The sequence below is a fragment of the Camponotus vicinus genome, unplaced genomic scaffold (assembly GCF_025532165.1).
Source record: "Camponotus vicinus isolate PSW18456_S1 unplaced genomic scaffold, iyCamVici1.0 SCAF_1, whole genome shotgun sequence".
Classification (NCBI taxonomy): domain Eukaryota; kingdom Metazoa; phylum Arthropoda; class Insecta; order Hymenoptera; family Formicidae; genus Camponotus; species Camponotus vicinus.
This window is the reverse complement of record NW_028141945.1, coordinates 28,858,273-28,881,499: the sequence shown is the minus strand read 5'-3', so window position 1 is coordinate 28,881,499 and position 23,227 is coordinate 28,858,273. Positions and strand designations below refer to the sequence as shown.

The 23,227-nt window shown below is 28.7% G+C and overlaps 2 protein-coding genes across 3 annotated transcripts in view; both read right to left on the bottom strand.

The window, feature by feature from the left end:
• Window positions 1–17,694, bottom strand: part of LOC145973021 (epidermal growth factor receptor kinase substrate 8) — a 31,426-nt gene extending 13,732 nt beyond the window's left edge. The window contains exons 1-3 of the mRNA XM_083102179.1: window positions 17,498–17,694; window positions 1,122–1,201; window positions 397–632 (exon numbers count right to left, since the gene is read on the bottom strand). Of these exons, the coding sequence (XP_082958305.1) occupies window positions 397–632; window positions 1,122–1,164 (279 nt within the window). The 5' untranslated portion in view covers window positions 1,165–1,201; window positions 17,498–17,694. The remainder of the gene's footprint in view (window positions 1–396; window positions 633–1,121; window positions 1,202–17,497) is intronic.
• Window positions 17,695–18,810: 1,116 nt separating this feature from the next.
• Window positions 18,811–20,162, bottom strand: Uqcr-q (Ubiquinol-cytochrome c reductase ubiquinone-binding protein). Of its 2 annotated transcripts, none has more exons than XM_083104441.1 (3): window positions 20,007–20,162; window positions 19,659–19,824; window positions 18,811–19,022 (listed from the first exon to the last, which is right to left on the bottom strand). In XM_083104441.1, exons 2-3 carry the CDS (start codon window positions 19,810–19,812, stop codon window positions 18,928–18,930), a joined length of 249 nt encoding a protein of 82 aa, XP_082960567.1. In that variant the 5' UTR covers window positions 19,813–19,824; window positions 20,007–20,162; the 3' UTR covers window positions 18,811–18,927. The 2 variants fall into 2 exon arrangements, with proteins under 2 accessions (XP_082960567.1, XP_082960574.1); XM_083104448.1 differs by having other exon boundaries at window positions 19,926–20,013.
• Between the last annotated feature and the right edge of the window lie 3,065 nt (window positions 20,163–23,227).

Sequence of the window (23,227 nt, the reverse complement as noted above, 5' to 3'; positions counted from 1 at the left end):
TTTAGATACACACAGTATCCGATTTTAAAGATCATATTTACGAGTAATTTATAAACAATATTTATTAAATAATTTATATGTTATATCATAAATTTATAAATAACGAAATAGTTTTATGAAAAAAATTGTTTAAAAATCGCATTTTGAAGGGTATGCAAAATAATATTTGTATGACTTAAGTGTCTTAAGTGACCATTATAGTTTTAGAAAGAAGTAGGAAAAGAAAGAGAGAGAGAGAAAGAAAAATCGTAATAATTTTTACAATTATATAAAGGGTCGAGAGAGGACATGATGGAAGGCATAATTAAATTTAATTAAAAACGTTATGAAGTCCCATAAAAATGATTTTCGATTTTTACTATATTTATAGTAAAATCTCTAAAAGAGATAAATTACCCCTGTTTCATTGTCCATGATAAGAACCCAGTTTCGTTCTAGACGAAGCTGCATTTTTTGACTCCAAATGCCATTACTTTTCTCCAGTTGTAGAAGCCGGCGCATACCATCTGCTGGATAAACAATACCGGTTTCCTTTGTAACAGTGAACGTGGCTAGGTGCTCCATCATATACGTCGGTTCCGAACTGCTGGCACGACCACCAGAAGTGCTCGACGGCCCGCTGGAACCGCCATCTGAAATGTGAGATTTGTTTTTAATTAATTCACTCATTTAAAAAATCTATCTCTATTTTCCTTGCTCTTTCGTTATTCAATTTTCAAAGTGTCATTTATATTTATAATCCTTTTTTAATTTTTTAATCATTTAACCAAGACAATGTTATTATTAAATTTTTTTTTCGAAACATTCCTCATTTGTTCCTCCTTTATTTCTAAAATAATAACAAAATATTTTTAATTTATTTTTCTTATTTATGTGTAATTTGTTATACTATTTATTATTCTGATTTATTATTCTGATTTATTATTCTGATCTTTTTTATATATTTACATAAAGCTACTCTTTGTTATTTCCTGTGCAATTTGCAATAATAAATAGATTAATGAAATAACATTAGCAATAATAAATAAAATAAAATTAGCAGAAAATTAATATTTTAGTAAGTGATAATATATGTGGAAATTAATTTTAATTCCGTGATATAATCTAATAAGATTACTCACCTTTGTTATAAGCGGGGCTGTGGCTACTATTGTAGTACGGCATTATGAACAGGATATACCGATCTCCCTTCTGATTATAACTGAAACAGTAAAATTACGAATGAGTCTTTGAATTAGGAACGTAGGATACATAACAAGTCGTCATGGGCGAGTAAGAGTACAACAAAAATCTTAATTGGCTTTCAGAGTTCGCGTCCGCCCGTTTAATTTATGCACATCCAGTTACGTCATCTCTTTATTCCGGATCGCATAATTAGTCAAAAAGATACTAATGTTGCTAAGCATCAAATAGTCAAACAACAGAGTACGTACATTATTTAATAACTTAAATAACAGTGACGACTAATAGCAATATATTCGCACAATGTGCGATTCGTAAAAGAAGAAGAAGAGGAAGAAGAAGAAGCACGTTGTGTGATGCATATCCGGCTACCAGGTCAGGAGTGCCATACTTGGCGCTCAAAAAGGCCAACGCATCGCCAAAGTGAAATTTCAATGAACCTAAATTCACCTGACAGGCGTGTCTGGAATTCTTCTTTCTCTCTTCTCCTTCTCCATTTCCTTCTTCTTCTTCTATTCTAGTTTACTACACTTTATTGTCGAAGGTGAAACTTAACGCGGAGCTAATCGCTCGTTAGACACTTCACTCGTCATTTAATTTGCGTGCATGCAACTCTTCGTTCACTTCTCATTTCTTGTTGGAATATACAGGCTGTTTCATATAAAGCGTAATTTTTATTTTTTCGTTAATATCGTATAAAAAATATTGCAAACAAAATTTATAGGGTTTTGAGAGGAAAAAAAGTTAATCTAAAATTTTTACTAAGGTCATTTTTCAAGATCGTAGCCAGATCAATCCAGTTTTGTAAACGGAATCATCCTAATTTTTTTATATAATATAAATTGATGTCTCTATTTGGCATACAAAATTATAAGAATAGAATTGCCAAAAATTGAGTAGTTTACAAGATATTTTATATATTTTATTAATTTGACATAATTTTATATAAACTATGAAATATCTCATAAAATATTCATTTTTCGATAATTTTATCTGGATACTTTTTTTATGCATAAATGATGAAAGAAATAATAAAAGGAATCAATATAAAAAAAGACAGATGCTTTAAAAAAAATATGCAACTGCTCGTGCAATTCATATTTATTCTTTTAACATAAGAAAAAATATTAAATAAAGATCATTTAATTAGCAACATTTTTAAGCGAGGACACGTCCATGAGCCATTCGTCAATTGAATGTAACCATGTACACTTCTTGATACGCAATTCACGTATGTCGTTTAAAAAACGGCGTTGATTGGATAATCTTTATTTAACAATTCTTACTACTTAAGTATTACAGAAAAAAATGGATCAGGACTTTTTGATTCAGGATTTTTCATTAAGAAATAACGTCATATAATTTATGAATTATGATAAACCTTTTCGTGTGTAATGATGAGTATATATATTTATATGATGAGTATATTATATATCTCTATGAGTATATATATCTATATGTAAACAAAGGAAATAAATTAAAATAAAAACAATTTATGGGAGAAGCTGTATTATCCTGATAAGGAAAATTATTTTGCATACAATATAATTTCTAAATCGCTGTGGCATGTTAAAACAATATTTTTCTTTTCACTTCCTAACGGAAAAATTTCTCACATCGCGTGTAGATAGATGCATCATAAAATCTACACGTTCGCCAATAATCACTTCTATAAGCACAAGAGAAACTGAGATGACGATTAGTTTTTGCATAACTATGCATGAGGAATGTGAAATTCTGAATTTGTTCCAAGAGAAATTCTTCTCCTCGAGTCAATCACACGAGTAAACGCATGATTATTTAAACTACATTCAAAAAGGCTATGATGCATGGAAAAATATAAGCAATAAACAAATGGATCAATCACACAGTCAAGTTTTTCGACAGATCGATTGTAAAATATAAGCAATAATCAAATAAAAATGTTGATTTGCTTATTACTTATGTCTCTTGCTCATGTTTTTCTAGATGCCATCTTTAAAGAAACTACACAAAAAATCTGTTCTTTTTAGGCTGCATTATATATTAGTTCAGAATTTATCTTTTCTTTTTCACTGTGGAATAAAAAAGATAATATAGATAAGCAACTTACGATAAAGTACATATCACAAGCACATCAATTAAGATAACAAATTTAAATTAATACAATCCCACAATTAATATATACCTACGAGTAGATTAATAAGAAATATTTTAAATTTTAAAATAATTTGCAATTATATTTTATATCTCTTTTATGTCTCTTTCGATTTAATATCGGTAAATAAAGCTAGATTATTATGGTAAATGTATTTGTATTACAGTAGTATATTCTATGAAACAAAGAAAAAACAAAGAGAGAGAGAGAGAGAGAGAAGAAGAAGAAGAAAAGAGGTAGAGAGAGAGAGAAAAAAATGGATACTGCTTTCAGTAGTCAAAAAGGTCATATAATATTATATTGTCCATCAACTAAGTTAATACTAATTATAAGTATTGCGCAAGGATATATGACTAGATAAAAACGTTTGCAATTATCCTCAGTAAAAATGTGGTTCATATTTCCGCATGAACAAAACAGTCATTGCTTTTTACTAAAATTATGCTGATATTTTGGTTGCGGTTGCGGCTAACAAGAAAAGAAATCAGGAAGCACAGTGATGGACTGATGCAACTGTATATGTTTACAGGGCTTTTATACTTTATTTCTTTAAATTTTTCGGTTAATTTGTCATTTTTTCTTTGGTAAACGTATAATATAGAAAACATATTTAATTTTATTTTTTAATTTTTAGCATTATATATATTAGTTATGTTTTAAATAAAAATATTCTATAAAAAATTTGATTATATTGCTATCTCATATACAAGGTGTTTTGAAAAATGCCAGGATTATTGCGAATTGTATCGCATGGGTTCATAATCCTGTCAATGAGCTCATTTCGGGTATTAACAGGGGTTGCATACGACATTGTATCGGGGGCAAGAAATATGCAACCGTAAATGTTTATCGCAGCCTGGCGCCTTAAGGAAGCATCGCCGGACACGGGTTGCTCAACAAAAATTGTTCCATTTATCGAGATCTAACACCCCTTTAAGTTTGTCGCAAATGTCCGGAAATACCCTGTATATATATATATTTCGCATTAATTTTATTATTTATTTTATATATACAGTGTGTGGTTCATCAATTATAATTATTTAAAATATTACATTGAATAATTATTTTTTCAAAAAACATATTTTATAGATTTATTCAATTTCAAGAGAGGAAAAATGTTTTTAAATCGATTTTTTAAAATAAAGTGTAAACACATTTTTTTTTTAAATTATTCATTTTTTGTTGTAAATGTTTTCTAAATAAATGTTTTATGAATAATTCAATGACTTATTATTATGTTTTTGAAATAACCTTGTACGAAAAAATTTTAAAATTATACCATGATGATTAAATACTTTCAATATACCATCAACTTTCAAAAATTTATTAAGCTGATAAATAAATAAAAATGAAACTTTATTTATAGAGTTTTATTACTAGTACATAAATAAATAAATAATAAACCGTGTGTTATAGAGTCTCATTACTAATAGAATTATATACATTTTTACAATATTAGCTATTTTTATAATATTACACTGTATTATTATATCTTTTGGCGTTGTTGGCGTATTTGCAAATGTTTAATATTTCTGAAAGAAATAATCTAATGTGTTAAAATTTGATAAATGTGCTGCCCAATAAATACATGTGTCTCTTCTTATTGATATTTGATGCTAAATGCTAAATATTGACGATTAGAAAAAGATAAGTATTGATTATTATATTTTGACACAAATTTTATATATTTTAGTTCATATGTTTCGAATTGCGAAAATTATGCAAATTATATGTGAAAACGGTGAAGCAGAACGCTAAATTTGTTTCATGTTTTTCTACAGGTTATTAGTTTTGGGATATTAACAGAATTAAATTTTCATTTTTTCATAATTGACTTAATAATTTTCTGGAATATGATGATAGATATTTCGCACATATTTTGTTATCATAATACATTTTTTTAAATTTGTCGCGCACAAAGTTAATTCAAGGTTATTTCAAAGTCTTTGAATTAATTTTGTGTTTAAATAATATTTTAGATCCTTAGATTGTTCATAAAAATTACAATAAAAATTTTAACAAAAAAATGTATAATTTCATTTAAAACAATAAAAATAAACTTTAAAATTTATGTTTAAAAAATCAATTTAAAAACATTTTTCTTCTATTAATCCTTTAAAACTAAAAAAATCCGTAAAATTCATTTCTTTTAAGTATTAAAAAGAATATTATTAATTATTATAAATAATATTTTAGACGATTATAATGTACTATATTTATATAGTTCGTTTAATATAATTTTAAGTTTACTTCTTTAATTTTACTTCATCAGTTAAGAATTAAGATAAAAATAATTAAGCAGAATGCGAATTACGAAAATAAAGATATGTAAAAAAACGTTATAGAAATTATATATATAAAATATTAAATATAATTATTTCGCCTTGAGTTCTCTCTCACGCATGTAGGTAGCTATTCGACTCGACGTGAAAGAATTTCTGTTCATGGTGCGGTTCTAATGCTTGCGGGCATAAGAATCTCGACAACGACCTAACATACAGTAATCATGGCAAAAAGGGAAGGGAAAAGGAAGGAAGGTGAGAGTGGGCTTCAATGTGTATATCTCTCTACAACACTAAAGTTGCCAATGTGTTTTCTGCGTGCCAGAAATTCCTCACCAACACTCTGAATTATAGATTTCCGTTTATAATGAAATTTTTAATTACTATTCTCATTAATATTTTCTATTCCATGTACACACACACACACACACACACACATACACACACACACACACACACACACACATATATATATCATATAGTTAGAGCTATTTGTGCGTAGCACAAGAAAATTTAAATATTTCTTGTACAAATTTCACATTCAATTTATAACAGAAAAGAAATACGTGGAAAAAATATAGCAAAAACGATAGAAATAGAGATATATTCTTTCTCGGATTACATTTTTTCGAACGCACAATGCGAAATATGTATTCGCATACGTGCATCAATACAAAATTGCATTTTTATACACATGCACATGCACACGCGCGTGCGCACATACAAAAATTATGAGAAATATGCATTAATGTTATCACTGATCATATATACATATATACACATATATGCGACAGTTTTACAAGCTGATAGACATGCCTCAAATTTCAGAAAATTTAAAAAGGTATCGGAAAAAGGAGAGAAAGTGTACGCGACATATAGAGTTATAATCATTCGTGACGAATGTGTCATATTCCCATAATATTTAGTCAATGATGATATAACATTGATGTATATTTATCATAATTTTTACGTTGACATTATATGACGATCTCTTGATTACATCTTATCACGCACATAAAAACTTTTATAGATATATTTGTAATAATTATCATTATTATCAATTACTACTGCATAATTATTTTATGGGATGTCATATTGTGTGGGACTGTTGTGGAATAACACGAACAAAGTAAATAATCGTGCATGAATATTACGCCATTCTCTTTAAACGCGTGGTAATTATTACTTAATAATACTCAAATACGTTTATCTGGGATGTATGTAGGATGCACATGCAAATTACAGAAAAGAAAGAAGACTCTCAATAAGAATATATAATCTGTATGTAACCAGTTACACAAAAAATAATTTAATATTGCGCCAATATTAATTAATCATTAGTCAATATCAAATTAGCGCTTATTTATATATTTGTTTCAATATATAGGATAGAACGTTCTAATGTAATACGTTCCGATAGAAAAAAATGTTAATTCATTATTCAGACATAATAAGCTTACCAATAAGTGTTATTAAAACCCCTATTAACCTGGCACCCCCACCATGAAAAATCGAGTTCGAATATAGTGCATAATTAAGTGCTAATTTGTTGCTATAAGCGCGAATTTGTTGCTTCTACCGATTAGCAGGAAAATCATATTAAAGGTGGGGGTGCTAGCTTAATGGCAAGCTAGCACCCCCACTTCCGAAAAACACTTATAGAGAGTCGCAAATTAAAAAACAAATACACTAGAATTTGTTGCTAATTAGTTGCTCAAAGATACTGCAAATAGATTTTAAAAATATTAAATTTTTAAAAATACACCAATATAACATATCATATACATATAAGCGTAAAATCATTAAAAATAAGTAATTAACAATATCAGTTTGTCATAAAATTGTTTTTCGCATAAAATAAACCATTTCTCAATTTATTGCCTATAATTTAAATGAAAAAAATCAATCAAAACGAGTGGCGGTGTTATCTTGTCGCTAAGAGTAAAGTACATTAACGCAATTAGTTGCTGCGATTATTTTTGCCTCAAAACGTTTCCTTAATTAGTTGCTCGAAGAATATACAATATCGAATTTGTTGCTCGACAATTAACTTAAAAAATTCGACTGGAACTGGTGGTGGTGCTGGCTTGCCACCGAGAGTAAAGATATTAACGCAATTAGTTGCTTCGCTTATTTTAGTCTTAAAATGTTTTCCTAATTAATTGCTCGAAGAATATACAATATCGAATTTGTTGCTCCACAATTAACTTAAAGAATTCGACTCGAATGGGTGGTAGTGCTGGCTTGCCATCAAGAGTAAAGTATATTAACGCAATTAGTTGCTTCGATTATTTTAGTCCTAAAATGTTTCCCTAATTAGTTGCTCGAAGAATATACAATATCGAATTTGTTGCTCGACAATTAACTTAAAAAATTTGACTCGAACAGGTGACGGTGTTAGCTCGATTTTTTTAAGTTAATTGTGGAGCAACAAATTCGATATTGTATATTCTTCGAGCAACTAATTAGGGAAACATTTTAAGACTAAAATAATCGAAGCAACTAATTGCGTTAATATACTTTACTCTTGATGGCAAGATAACACCGCCACTCGTTTTGATTGATTTTTTTCATTTAAATTATAAGCAATAAATTAAGAAATAGTTTATTTTATGCGAGAAACAATTTTATGACAAACTGATATTGTTAATTACTTATTTTTAATGATTTTAAGCTTATATGTGTATGTTATATTGGTGTATTTTTAAAAATTTAATATTTTTAAAATCTATTTGTAGTATCTTTGAACAACTAATTAGCAACAAATTCTAGTGTATTTGTTTTTTAATTTGCGACTCTCTATAAGTGTTGTTCGGAAGTGGGGGTGCTAGCTTGCCGTTAAGCTAGCACCCCCACCTTTAATATGATTTTCCTGCTCGGTAAAAGCAACAAATTCGCGCTTATAGCAACAAATTAGGAACAAATTAGCACTTAATTAAGCACTATATTCGAACTCGATTTTTCATGGTGGGGGTACCAGGTTAATAGGGGTGTTATAGAAACGGGTGTCACATACACAACATATGTATGGGTAATTATTTACTTTAGGGGAGCAACCTCTGATGACCTCGACCTTGACATATGTTATAGTGATCACCCTTCTGAGTAACTTTCAGAAGATTTTAGTCGTCGCTCGTAATTCATTGAAAAGTTATCAACTTAAGAAGTTATAAATGGAATGTAAATTTTATTGACACCGTGTAGATAGAACTATAGTATATATAACCTATATAAACATGAATTGTAGTATTCTCGATTCTTATTCATATACAGGTGTCCCATTTTAAATAATACGCTCAAATATCTCCGAAACGATGCGTTAAATAAAAAAATGTTTCAAACAAAAGTTATATGGCTTGAAGGGGCCATCAGATGGTGGCAATGATTTAACCTTGGAGAGTCATTTGAAGGTCACGTGAAGGTCACCGTCAATTTCTTAAATAGAACTCTCTATTTTTTATTGCATATTCTTGTAGCTTATCTCGAGGGCTTTCCAAAACACTATAATAAAATATTTTTCCCTCAAGTACTTTTTGAGTTAAAAGAACGCGCTGACTCAGGGGTGGTGTGGGGTGGACCTCGCGTGTACTTTGCAAGGTGAAGCAAAGTTCACTCTCTGCGAGAGTCAAAGTAAAATGTATACGCGTGAATACAGTGGGTTCCGCCCCCTGCGGGGGGCTCCACTTTCGAAAGGTATAACCTAACCCAAACCTATTTTTTATTTAAACCAAATTTTAGTTCTAATGTCTAAGGAACAACTGAACACTTGTATATAAATAAGAATCGAGAATTCTACAGAGACTACAATTCATGTTTATACAGGTTATATATACTATAGTTCTATCTACACAGTGTCAATAAAATTTACATTCCATTTATAACTTCTTATCTTGATAACTTTTCAACGAATCACGAGTGATGGCTAAAACCTTCTGAAGGTTACTCAGAAGGGTGACCACTATAACATATGTTAAGGTCAAGGTCATCAAAGGTTGCTCCCATAAAATAAATAATTATCAAAAAAATTATTTTTGTTATAATTATCTGAGATGTTTTTTACTGAAATCCGAGAGAAATCGTCCGTTTCAATATTTTCAAAAAGTTGATCTCATAATTAGAATATTTTAATTAATCTAAAATTGATACATTTATTAATTATAATTAGTAAATCTTTATAAATTTGAACTCCTAATAAAATCTGTCCATCATATGTGTATTTTATATTTATTTAAGCCAATATGGAGCATATTATACCGTTTTACCGTTTTAAGTTTAATGTCTTAAAACTACAAAAAGAATATCTTTCTTAAGAGAGAAATATATTTCGATAAAGTCAACCTTGCATAAAACATATTTTTACATGGAACTATATAAATGGAACTTTGATCGTTTTTCAATTTCATATATACATAAGATCGGAATGCCGGCCACGCCAACAAGACATGTTGAAAGTAAATACATACATCGCGGACATAAGTCTATATAAGCGTTGAAAAAGTGGAAAGAAAGTTGCCAATGCACTTCGCATACCTACAGCGATCCGTTCGCGTTGAGTTGCGAACGAGTTTTGCAGTGAATGGACCGAATCGTAGCACGAATCAACTTTTCACTTGACCGTTTGGCGTTGATTAATCATTAAGGATTAAGGATTAATTCAATCGATCATTTGTTGTCGAACGAATTTGAACGACACGGTACATTTGCCCCATATCATCCGTTATATTCCAGAGGATTAAAAGAATATTCATTTTAATTGCGTGCTTTATGTAAATCTTTTTTCATTTAACTATATAAAAGTATATATGAGATATAGTTTAATAAACATGGAGTAGTCTTGATATGCGATCGATATATAGAGAAATTCTTATGATCTTTTTAAAAAATACGCGCTAAAGATCTATAATCCTTTAATAATTTTACACAGTAATAATTAAACATAGTTAAATAAACGATAATTCATATCAAATATTCTAATTATATGAAAATGCTAGCTTTTCGTAGAAAGCTAATGTAATCGATTATAATAATAATGTAATTGATATTATTTTATGTAAAATATAATAATATGATTAATATATCATTTACCTTTAATTAATAAATAATAATATGTATATTAAAATTTTTTTATATATAAATATAGATATTATGTATATACAAGGTGTCAAGGCTATCTGTTGCCAAAAAAAAATTCTTGTAGCTTACCTCGAGAGCTTTTCAAAACACTATAATAAAGTATTTTTTTCATCGAGTACTTTTCGAGTTATGAGGTTTGAAATAATTTCTTAATTTTTACATAAATCATAAAATATCTAGTAAAATATTCATTTTTCGATTATCTTACCTTAATACTTTTATGTATAAAATAATGAGAGGAATCAATTGGTGTAAAGAAAACACATAATTGTTTCGAAGAAAAAATTTATAATTTGCAATTAACAACTACATATTTTTTTTGAAACAATTATGTATTTTCTTTACATCAATTGATTCCTCTCATTATTTTGTACATAAAAGTATTAAGGTAAGATAATCGAAAAATGAATATTTTACTAGATATTTTACAATTTATGTAAAAATTAAATTATTTTAAGCCTCATAACTCGAAAAGTACTCGATGAAAAAATATTTTATTATAGTGTTTTGAAAAGCTCTCGAGGTAAGCTACAAGAACTTTTTTTTGGCAACAGATAGCCCTGACACCCTGTATAAATATAGATATTATGTATACATAGATAAGTTAATCTATATTATTCTATATGTGTATAGATATTACACATATATAAGAACACACAATAAGCAATTATGTGTCTGTGTAGCAGGTTTAATATTGATTTTGCATATATATTATAATCAAACGGATAGATTTCGAAATTAATGTTTTAGAAAACTGCCTTTCTAGCTAATCGTTAAAATACAACATATTTAAGAGATGTACATATGTACGTATGTATGTATGTTTAACTGCAAGGAAGAACATCGCACGTCAAGACGACTCGCTTACGAACGTAAACAATCTCTTGAAAAAATATGTTCGAGTGGAATGTCATGTCCATATGTCAAGTTTTCCAGATAACGTAGCCTGGAAAAAGGCGGAAAGAGAAGTCAACGAGTCTATAAAAAAAGAATTCCAAATAGTTTTCATAATGGTGAATGTAATTTGTGCTTCCGTACCTTTCGTTTTTTCTCTTTTTTTTGCAATGTAACGTTTGTGCACAAAAAATACAAAAATATGTTGGTTCGCGAAAAACATATTGATGATACCAAATGCATACTTCGAAATATTTCCATAGAAGCTAGAAATTTGCTCGATATAGATTCTATATAGATATTATTCAGAAAAAATATATAACATTTTCTATTTTTATTTTACACACACACACACACTGTTGTAATAAATATAATAAAAATAACAATATTAATATCGATCGATAAATCTGTGATAAATAATCTATCAAATGAGTAAACGTATTAATTAAGCTTATGTAATACTTTGTGACTGGATTATTAATATAAAAACACAATAAATAAATAAATATATATATATATATATATATGTTTATAGAAATATGATTATTTATAAATAAAAAATATTTACAAAAAAAAATTTTAATATTTATAGATTGGTGGTGTATGAAAAATTATACTAATGGACACGAAACAGAAATATTCTTGATGTGTGTCACACGCGAAATCGCAAACGTATTAAGAGGTCAACAAACTAATGCTATGTGCAACTACGTTTTCCATGTGTACGCTAGATTATAAGAAACTAGGACATTATTAAAGTCAATGTGTATATGCACATTATAAAAACAAAATTTAATAGGTAAGTTTCAAAATTATATTACTACTATAGAACATTAAATTAGAAATGAAATTAAAATTTTCAAGATTTTGCTTTAATTTTTTTATTTTAATAATAATTTGAATATAATAATAAAGAAAAAAAGTACTTTTTATATATAAAAAAACATTAAGAAAATTATTTATATCAATAATTTTTATTTTTTATTTTCCTCTGAGGAAGATACAAATTAAATTTCATTGTAATAATCTCATCAGAAACATAGATTTAGCAGTTTGTAAAAAATAAGTTTCTCAATGTGTACGTTAATCTATCACGAATATCAAAGCGATGAGAATCCATGTGCACAGTAATAAGCATTCGCGATCTGTGTCACAATGCTAGATTTCACGTGGGAGATCACGTAGGCATTTCGTAGGCGTGAATTACAGGTGTCGTTTGACGATGAGATACGAGAAATGATTCGATGGGATTATCGCTCGGATGAACTCAACGGATTATTGACATACTATGTATGATGTCTTTTCTCCTATTATGGTACAAAGTGAATTACATATATCATCGTCGATCATTTAGAACAAAGTTTTTGCTCGATCTCGGAAACGACAACGTCATTCTCGATATCAATTATTGTGTTTATCCGAATATAAACATGCTTGAAAACATAATACACGCAATATATAATATGACAAAGTCCTGATATCATCCATCACTGATTATATATGTATATCGCGATTATTACTGATTAAATAGCGAACAATGCAGTTGTGCAATTGTGACACAACACAAGAATGCAGATCGCAAATGTCACGGGCGAGCAGCGACATGGGATTAGGTTTAATAAGAGACTGGGGGCTCTTCTCGTATTGCGATGTCCGTCGTGAACTTTTACCTGCTCATTCAATGGAAAGATGCTAACATTCGCGACTTTCGCATGTGATTTTAAGCTACAAATACCGCGAAACTACCGATTCCTATATTTACAAGCAACGTTGCTGCGCTTTTAAGTTTTAAGGAATCTTTTCATGTTGATATTCATTCACATAAGACGCTCATTTTCGTCAAAAGACATCATGTAATCAAAAAATTACGAATTGATATCTATTTTTAGTTGATGTCTTTTGAATCTGAAAATGAATATCGAGCGTCAATATGAAAAGACACCTTAATGAATGCAATAATTGTTTTTTACAAAGAATGTGTATGTACATCTTATATAAAAATATGTATATATATATACACATATTTTTTTTAAAAAAAGAGATATCGTGACAAGAAAAGCTATTGTAAATATGGAACAGGATAAAAGTTCGTATAACTTATAATGAATATTATTACTATATTCATCATGGAGTATGAATATCGGTATTGTATAATTATATAATTTATTTTAATTCAAGTATTTTTCTTTAAATTTCGGATAATATTATATGTAATTATGTGTGCATACAAAAAAATTAAAAATTCACAAATTATATGAATTATAAAAATATCATTGATTACATATTAAAATCATATTATGATTATATCATGACATATTAAATCATATCATGACGTATTATATTAAAATATGATGAACTACATAATTATATATGTATGACTATATTTGTATAGATATATAATTAATTATTGTTTTTATGTATTTATACAATATATTAATTATACAATATATAATTGTCATTTATAAATGATAAATAAAATGAAGATTATGATTTAAATTATGACTAAATGCTTATCTGCGATAAAAAATGGAAATTGCATGTAATACAACTATTGAATAAAATAAAAGAGGATGATCAAAGGTCGGCGATCGGTGAATCATCAGATCATCACAGATCTCGATAATGATAATCCGATAAGAATTGGCGGATCAATATTACAATAGAAATAATGATCGATGTCGCGCGTTCGTTATAGATATAGCACATTCGCAAAGGAATAATCCTTATGGCTAATCCTTGACATTATAATTAGAGAGTATTTCTCCAATAAACATTGGATACCCGTACATATAACAACATTAAAATCACCAATAAAATTCTTGTATTTAATACAAACTTGTAATTTCTTTCAACTTTTGTAATTTTCTCAATTGTAATTGAACAATATTGCATTCTATTTTTATCGTTAATTTTATATTCAAGATTTTTTATTAATAATAAAGACTAATATAAAAATATGTAATATTTATTTTTTATAAATGAGAATATTCTTTTCATATTGTAGATTTAAATATTTTATAATTGAATTTTAAATTTTAAACACCGATATGGAGAAAGATTCGAGAAATTTAAACATATATATATATATATATATATATATATATATATATACCATACGTGATCTAGATACAATAAACTATCCGACAATTAAAATGTTATCCATCCAATTAAGAAATTTAGCTTAATCTCAAAAACACTTCGATCTTTAATTATTATTTAATTAGTTAATTACGTTAGAAAATAGCGTAAAGCTGTTCTAATGTCATTAAAAGCGCACAGTCACACGCATATGCAGCATGCAACAACACATCATACACACGCACACAAATATGTACGATATACACATACATATTTCGATAGAATTATTTATAAATCTGTCAGGAAAAAGCGCAGATAATTTATAAAACATATAGAAATATCCTCTTTTTTATATAAAATGTCAAATTATTTTCCAAAATTTTATGAAAATAAAGAAATTATGTATATATTTCTATTATATTATATGTAAAAGAAATTAAGCACATTTATATGATATAGAATTAGAATGTTAATAAGGATAAAATCTGTTAATTTTACTATTCATATTAATTTTATATTAATTCATATTAATTTCATATTAATTTTATTATTCATATTAATTTTCATATTAATTTTTCCTTTAATATTTTTTTATCTCTGATCTTTAATTATACTTTGATTAAAATAAACTTGAAATTTTCACATTAGTCGAATTTAAAGCGTGAGAAAAATGTTACTTTTCTTAACTTTTTAATACTGTAATTTTTTCTCATACTCACAAGTTTCCCGTCGATGTCATGACCTAGAGTTAAAACACGACGCTATATTAACTCTATGTTCCTTCTGCATTTGTAGAAGGTTGCGATATACATAGATTTGACATCAGTCATATTACGTTGTAATATAACAATTCTTGTCGCTCAATAAATATTGTTATATTAATATAATATAAAAGCAATAAAACAGGATGTTACACGTAATATATATAAATATTACCGATAAGTTACTGATTAATTGTAATTTCCCATTATAAATGAAACATATAATATAACATTTGTATATGTATATATATAAGTATTATTGTTAAATTGTAGTTATATTCCATATAAAATTGTTTCATATAGAATATTAATCATATATAAAATTAGTAATTAAATAAATAAAAATAATTATATGTATTTAATGTATAAAATTTAAAATAATTTATATAGAAATTTTATTTAGGTAGTTTAATTAAATAATTTATATAGAAATTTCGAGTTTTTGCTCCAAAAGTAGAAAATAAATGGACTTTCTCATTTACAGGCTCAATTTAAAGTTATCTATTTAATATTCTGAATCTTGTGTGTTGAAATTGTAATAGCAATTAAACTGATAAAAAAGTGATATACTTTGAATCTTACATTAATTCTCGTTCTTTGTAAGCTTTATATCCATTTCATCATGAAAAATTTAATACGACGATTAGTTAAGTCTGGTTTCGCCGCGTAGCGGCAAACGAAGGAACATGTATATAACAATATTATATTGCAATAATATATTCTGTTACTATTGTAATGCTGCAAAATAACCCATACAGCACAGAAGCTTGTATCAACATTGCTGCAATGTTACAACATTGCACACAGCAGTGTAATGCTGCAGAAATATTATTTTGTAATATTACTTTGGCAATGTTGCAGCAACATTTTAACATGTGTTTTTTTACTTGCCGCTATGTGGCGACACCAAACTTAACTAACTCGTATTCGAATTTTCATCTAAAGTGGATATAAGGCCTACAAAGGACTAACGTAGTAATTATATTTCTTGTGTCAGTTAAATTTCTGATAAACCGACTTCATATTTAATATTCTGAATCCTAATAAGGGATCTAGATTATTAAACAAATAATTTGTTTAATAATCTGGATCCCTCGTTGAGATTCAAAATATTAAACAGATTTTTCTTCATTGAATGGGTAAATGGGAAATAATTCATTTATTGCACGTATTAAAATATTCTGGTATCGAGTGTATGTAAAATAATTGTATGTATATTATTGAGATAAATATTTAATAAGACACATTTGATTAAAAAACACTAATAGATGTTTTTTTTCAAAGGCGGTAAATGTTTTTTTCCTATCTTTCTTAAACATTTCTTTATATTTTCAAAGTTTATTTATTAAATTTAAAACTATCTGCATTTGTAGCAAAACGCGTTTTAATATTGCAAATACGTTGCACCGTAACATTACTACAATCTTACATTGTAATATTTCTGAGGTCGGACATTTCAACGTTGCTGCAAGCTTACAGTAATGTTGCAGAAACATTTCGCAACTTCTATGCAATATTACAATATTTCAATGTTAGGTCTATGCAACGTTTTTGCAATCTTTCGGTGCTGTATGGGAATATACATACAATTTTATATCATATATCATGTTACATTATTTGTTATTTCCACGTTATATTACTGCAACAAACAGTGTTTACTAATCGTAGAAAGGAAAATTCATATGTGAATCTCACGTCGGTAACGGGAGTTAAAACGCTGCAATCCGCGCCTTTTGTCAAGCGATTTTTATCTGCCATGCGCCCGTTGAGGCCTGCTCGTCATCATCATAGACGAGCAGCACGCACGGGCACGCAACGCGGCCATGGAAGATGGCAACAGGTGCGCGTGACCGGATGATTCGTCCCAGCTCGTTGCAACGATCGGTGCAGCATTAATCCCGCGCTCATTTTCGGAGTAGCCCGGTGCGAGATTCCGTCACCGTGTTGCACCAATCGTATTCTCGATGAAGAGATACACGAAATCACTTCGTGCACGCAATATTTGCGCGAGAGGAGGAAAACTTACTTACCTATTTACAAATTTCTCACAACGCGCCTTACACCATGTACTCGCACCCAGAGACAGTGACAAACGGAGGGAGAGGATGGGGAGGAAGGGGAAAGCTTACGAGTTCGAGGCGACACGAGAGAGACACGCCGCAAAATTTACGTCCCGAACATGCTCGACCGCAAATACTCCGGCGACTAATCCGACCGATCGCCGTCGATCCTACGCATCTTACCTGTCTCAGGTGCGCCTCACGTAACGCAACGTATCATTGGCTGAACCTCGAGCGAGACCAATATGGTGGTCGGACCCGTTGGAATCGGTAATCTACGCCATCGTCGAACCCAGGATCGTATACTAGAATCGACGTTACAACGGTCGATGTGATTCTTGCAAAAATGTTTTTTACTTTTTTCTAGGGTTTACTAGTAACAGTAATTAGAGTCATACAATATCATCGTAAAAGGATCGCATCGAATAATAAATGTAAATTTTTTATGCGTTATAAACACGCAGCGCGAGGCATTGCGATGATGTTATACCACACGAGATGAACGCACCCGACTGGTATCTCGAACCAATAAAACTACTTGTTATAAAGAGATCATAAAGAATGTGACTCGAGGAAAGGTGGAAAGTACCTGTTGATGCTCCAGTTTGATGTATCGGATTGGCTAAAAATGAGGCGAAACGATTTAAAATGTTGCGCGCTTGTATGTAACAAATGTCATATTAAATCTACTACTTTTATTCAATAGATGTAGAATATTTAAGTGCCGTATATACAAGTAGAACTAATTAGTTTAAAATTGCATTTACGTAATTGATTTTAAATCAATATTATCTCGAAAGAAGAAAAGAATTCTTTTAAGATTTATATAAAGATTTTTATATAAATATTTAAATAAAGATTCAAAAATTATAAAAATTTAAAAAATAAAAAGAATAGAAAAAATTAATTTTGAAAAGAAATTAATTTATAAGAAAATAATCTTAAAAATGTGTAAAAAGCTGTAAAAAAATTTATATTTGACATTACGTTTATCTATTAATATAGTATATACATATAGTGATGTTATAACATATATATATATATATATATATATATATATATATATATATATATTACACTACACAGAATATCTTTAAGATATATCAAATTTAATGTAGACAAAAGTACATTTATATTAAATATAAAACTTATTTCCTTAAGAGATCTTTAAAAATAAATCAAATGTTTTTTCTTCAATTTTACTTTCTATTTTACTTAGATATTCTCTGTAAAAAGAGGAGCAATGGACTTACAAAAGAAGAAAATCCAATAAGAATCTAATATATTTTATAACATATATATTAATAATTTATTCTTTTATTTCAAGATTAGTATTTTACAATGTACTACTTAGATATGCTTATATGTTATTAGAGCTAAAATTTATTTACTCATATATTTTATGTATCATTTTCATAATCCTTAGGATTTTTGCGATTAATCTCATGATTCTTCTCCTTTGCCCAATTTATAAGCAAATAGGAAAACATGAAAACTGTGACAAACAAATGATCCATTATTAGAGTATTAAAATCTATTATTAAATTGAAAAATAAATAATTATTAACTTATGTAACTATTAACATATTGTAAAATTGTATACTGAGTAAATTTGATATATGTTGCCATCTATGCAAGAATTTTTTATCATTGAAAGTATATAATAATTATAAAAGATATAGAATATATATATATATATATATATTCTATATCTGTTATAATTATTATATACTTTCAATGATAAAAAATTCTTGCATAGATGGCAACATATATCAAATTTACTCAGTATACAATTTTACAATATGTTAATAGTGGTAATATCAATAGTTACAATATGTTATACTAAATAAAATAGAATGTATAGGTGCGCCATAAGAAAGTCACTTGAGAAAATGACATAAATGTGCTACATATATATATATATATGTAGTACATTTATGTCATTTTCTCAAGTGACTTTCTTATGGCGCACCCATACATTCTATTTTATTTAGAAGTCAAAAATTACAATTTATTTGTCGTAAATGTTTTAAATTAACTTAAATATTGTTGCTATAAAAAAATCGACTACTTGTTAATGGGGATTCCTATGAATATTTAACATGTTGAATATGTAATCAAATATGCTTACAAGGTGCAACTCGAAATACACGATTTTGGAAACGTCGTATAATGTTTGGTACACCTTCGGAGATTAGTCCCTTGAAGGGTTTTTGTTCATATGGACTAAGACGGAAATAGACAATGCCATTAATTTTGGCAAGATTTCCGAATTCCTTTCCCATGTTAGATAGATTCTATAAAAAAAAGTCGTAATTATATACTTAATTGATATAATTTAACAACACATAACCAATTTCGAGCAATTATAACGTAAATATTTCTTAAATTCAATAACCTAAATTTAAATCAAATTTGGCAATTTTGAAGAAAATATATGACAACTTATTATTTAATTATGTAATTTTTCTGCACTTACTCAGTGGACACACAAACACATCCGACAAGTGTTGCAAAGCTTGCGAACTATGGGTGCGTTCCGAATTACGCATGAAGCGCGTAGACTGCATAGAAAATCGTCCCGATTTAACCAATGCGCGCATTGGTAGCGCTTTAGTAGCGCTGAGAATTCTCTAGATTGTACTAACCGTACTAAATTCTTAGCACTCCTTCCAGCGCATTGACTGCCACTACTCTCGACTTGAGGCAGTTGATGCGTTGATGCGTTTATGCGATCTATGCGTTTTATGCGTAATTCGGAACGCAATAACAGATAACAGATTCTTTGTGACGATGGAAAAACAACAATTATATGAATTTCCAGTTTTAATTGAAGAAACTAATGAAATAATAACTTTGGTTTTAAATAAAAATGATATGGAGAAAGCAAGCCAAGCTAATATTAATATATTATTTTACCTTGATTTATTATTTTATTTTATTTATATTTATTATTTATTTATATTTATATTTATTATTATTTATTTATATTTATTATTTATTTTTTTATTTTATTTGTATTTATTATTTTATTCTATTTTTTTTATTTTTTTTTTACTATTTTACCATTTTCAAATCGTATTAGCGCATAGAATAATACAAAAGTTGGATTGAGTTCAACTTTGACGCGCGGTGGATGTTAGGGCTCGTTCCCACTGAGCGCGTCACGCGTCGCGTCACCAGCGTGAGCCAATCAAGACATCCCATTGTAATAACATGTTTTCCGTGTTATAATCAACTGTGATTGGTCAATTTCTTACGACTACGACCTTACAACCTTACGATACGACCAATGTAAACCCGGCTTAAGGGCCTCCGCACAAGGTGTTCCGTATCGCATTACGTTACGTTAAGTATAGATCGTAAATTTAACTCCGTACGTAAAATTAAACTTCTGAAGTTTAATTTTACGTACGGAGTTAAATTTACGATCTATACTTAACGTAACGTAATGCGATACGGAACACCTTGTGCGGAGGCCCTAAGACTCGAGACATAACACACAATATTGTGCGTTACCTAAAGCGTCGTCTACAATGAGATTTTAAGGAGGCTTAAGTCTTACGCCTTAAGTCTTACGCCTAAAATCTCATTGTAGACGCCGCATAAAGCCGGGTCTACATTGGTCGTATCGTAAGGTTGTAAGGTCGTAGTCGTCAAAAATTGATTATTTCAGTTGATTATTCTCCTGAACTTCAACTGGGATTGGTCAATTTTTTACGACTACGACCTTACAACCTTACGATACGACCAATGTAGACCCGGCTTAAGACAAAGACTTAAGGCATAAAACATAAGGCCATCACACACAAAATTGCATAGCTGCATATGCATAACATAAGACCATATGGACCAATGAGCATCAAGTATTATGTTATGTAAGTCAATATGGCGACTTAATACTCGATGCTTATAGTCTTAAAATTATAAGGCAGCCATTCCCCACATAGCATGCATATCCAAAAGATGTCCAGAAGGTATCCAGAAGACATCTTTGGGCGATTGGACATCTTCAGGATGTCCTGTGAATGTCTTTTGAACATAGATGCTATGTGGGTCTGCTCAGGCCCTTAATATATAATGGGATTGCAATAGAAACAGGAAGTGTATAGACATTCTCTGTCTTTTCGCGCATACGTACATTATTAAAATTTCCATATTTATATATAAGTAAATTATAATTTATAAATAAATGCGTTTATTTTTTAATGTTGCAAAAATAGTTAATTTAATGTTTGGAAATTTAAATTATAAATAACTAGTTAAACTTAGTTTATTAATTTCAATATGATTAATTTATTTATTAATTTATTATTTACTTAATAATTAATTAATTAATTTATTATTTAGAGTTTATTTAATTTATAATTTAGCTTTACTAAAATAAAATCTGAAATTGTAAATTAAATAAATTAAATTTCTATATATTAAATGAAAATGTATAAAGTAATAAAAACATTAAGAAATATTTCTTGAATTTATTGTTAAACAAAATACATACGTACATGTGTATTTATGTGTATTTACACATATGCATTTTATTCATATAATAATAAATTATAAAATTATTAATAATAAATTATATTGAATTCCCATACAGCACAGAACATTGTTGTAACATTGCAGCAATATTGCGGCAATATTACAATGTTGCTGCAATATTCTCAAGAAGCACAAGTACATCCTATGTACGTACAACGGACGTCCATGTCGGACATTGGTACATCCATCGGACGTCCATATTACCTGCAGCGGACGTACAAAGGACGTCCACTGTACGTCCGTTTGCAACTGCTCTGGACGTCCATATAAGACGTCCTCTAGTGGACGAATTATGGATCTTAAATGGACGAATTTTGGATCTTGAATGAATACGTGGGAAAATGTTTTATATATAATTGTGTACATAATTATGTATGGATTTTGGAATTGATCTAATCATATATATACACACATACACACACACACACACACACACACACATATATATATATATATATATATATATATAAAATTATTTTTGATTATATATAAGTGGATGGCATTATGTATCCTTTATAATATATAAAACATTTGGCCCAACAAAATTAAATAATAATATAATTTATCTATTTCATACAAAAATTTTAATATTTTACATAAAAATTTCATATAAAAATTTTATTTATATTTATACTTGCATATTGCACTTTACATCTTAAATAGATAATGAATTATTTTCGTTTATTTGCCGGACATTTACTTGTCCAACTTATAAAATCAACTTAATATCTGAAGCATTGAGATCAGAAATTAAATTGAACAGTATATCTTTAATGTTATTTGTTACTCTTTGCAAACTTTATATAATTCTTCTAACTAAGGCCGGTATTCATAGTCCGATCTTATATTTGAGATCGTCTTAAGTTCGAGCTTGAAATGCTACGCAGCTATTTGATTGGTTGAATGAGGTCTTAAGTCAACCTCGGACCAGATTTAAGACAATCTTAAATATAAGATCGGACTATGAATACCGGCCTAAAACTTAAATACGAGAATGATAGCGCATCGCACGTTGCGTAGCGGTAAACGAACGAACTAACACATCCTCGCGCGAAACTCTGACGTCCAAGACCGGACATCATATGGACGTCCAAATATTGGCCGTTAACGAATGTCTGGAATCAGACGTACGATGGACGTCCATTTCATCTCCATGGA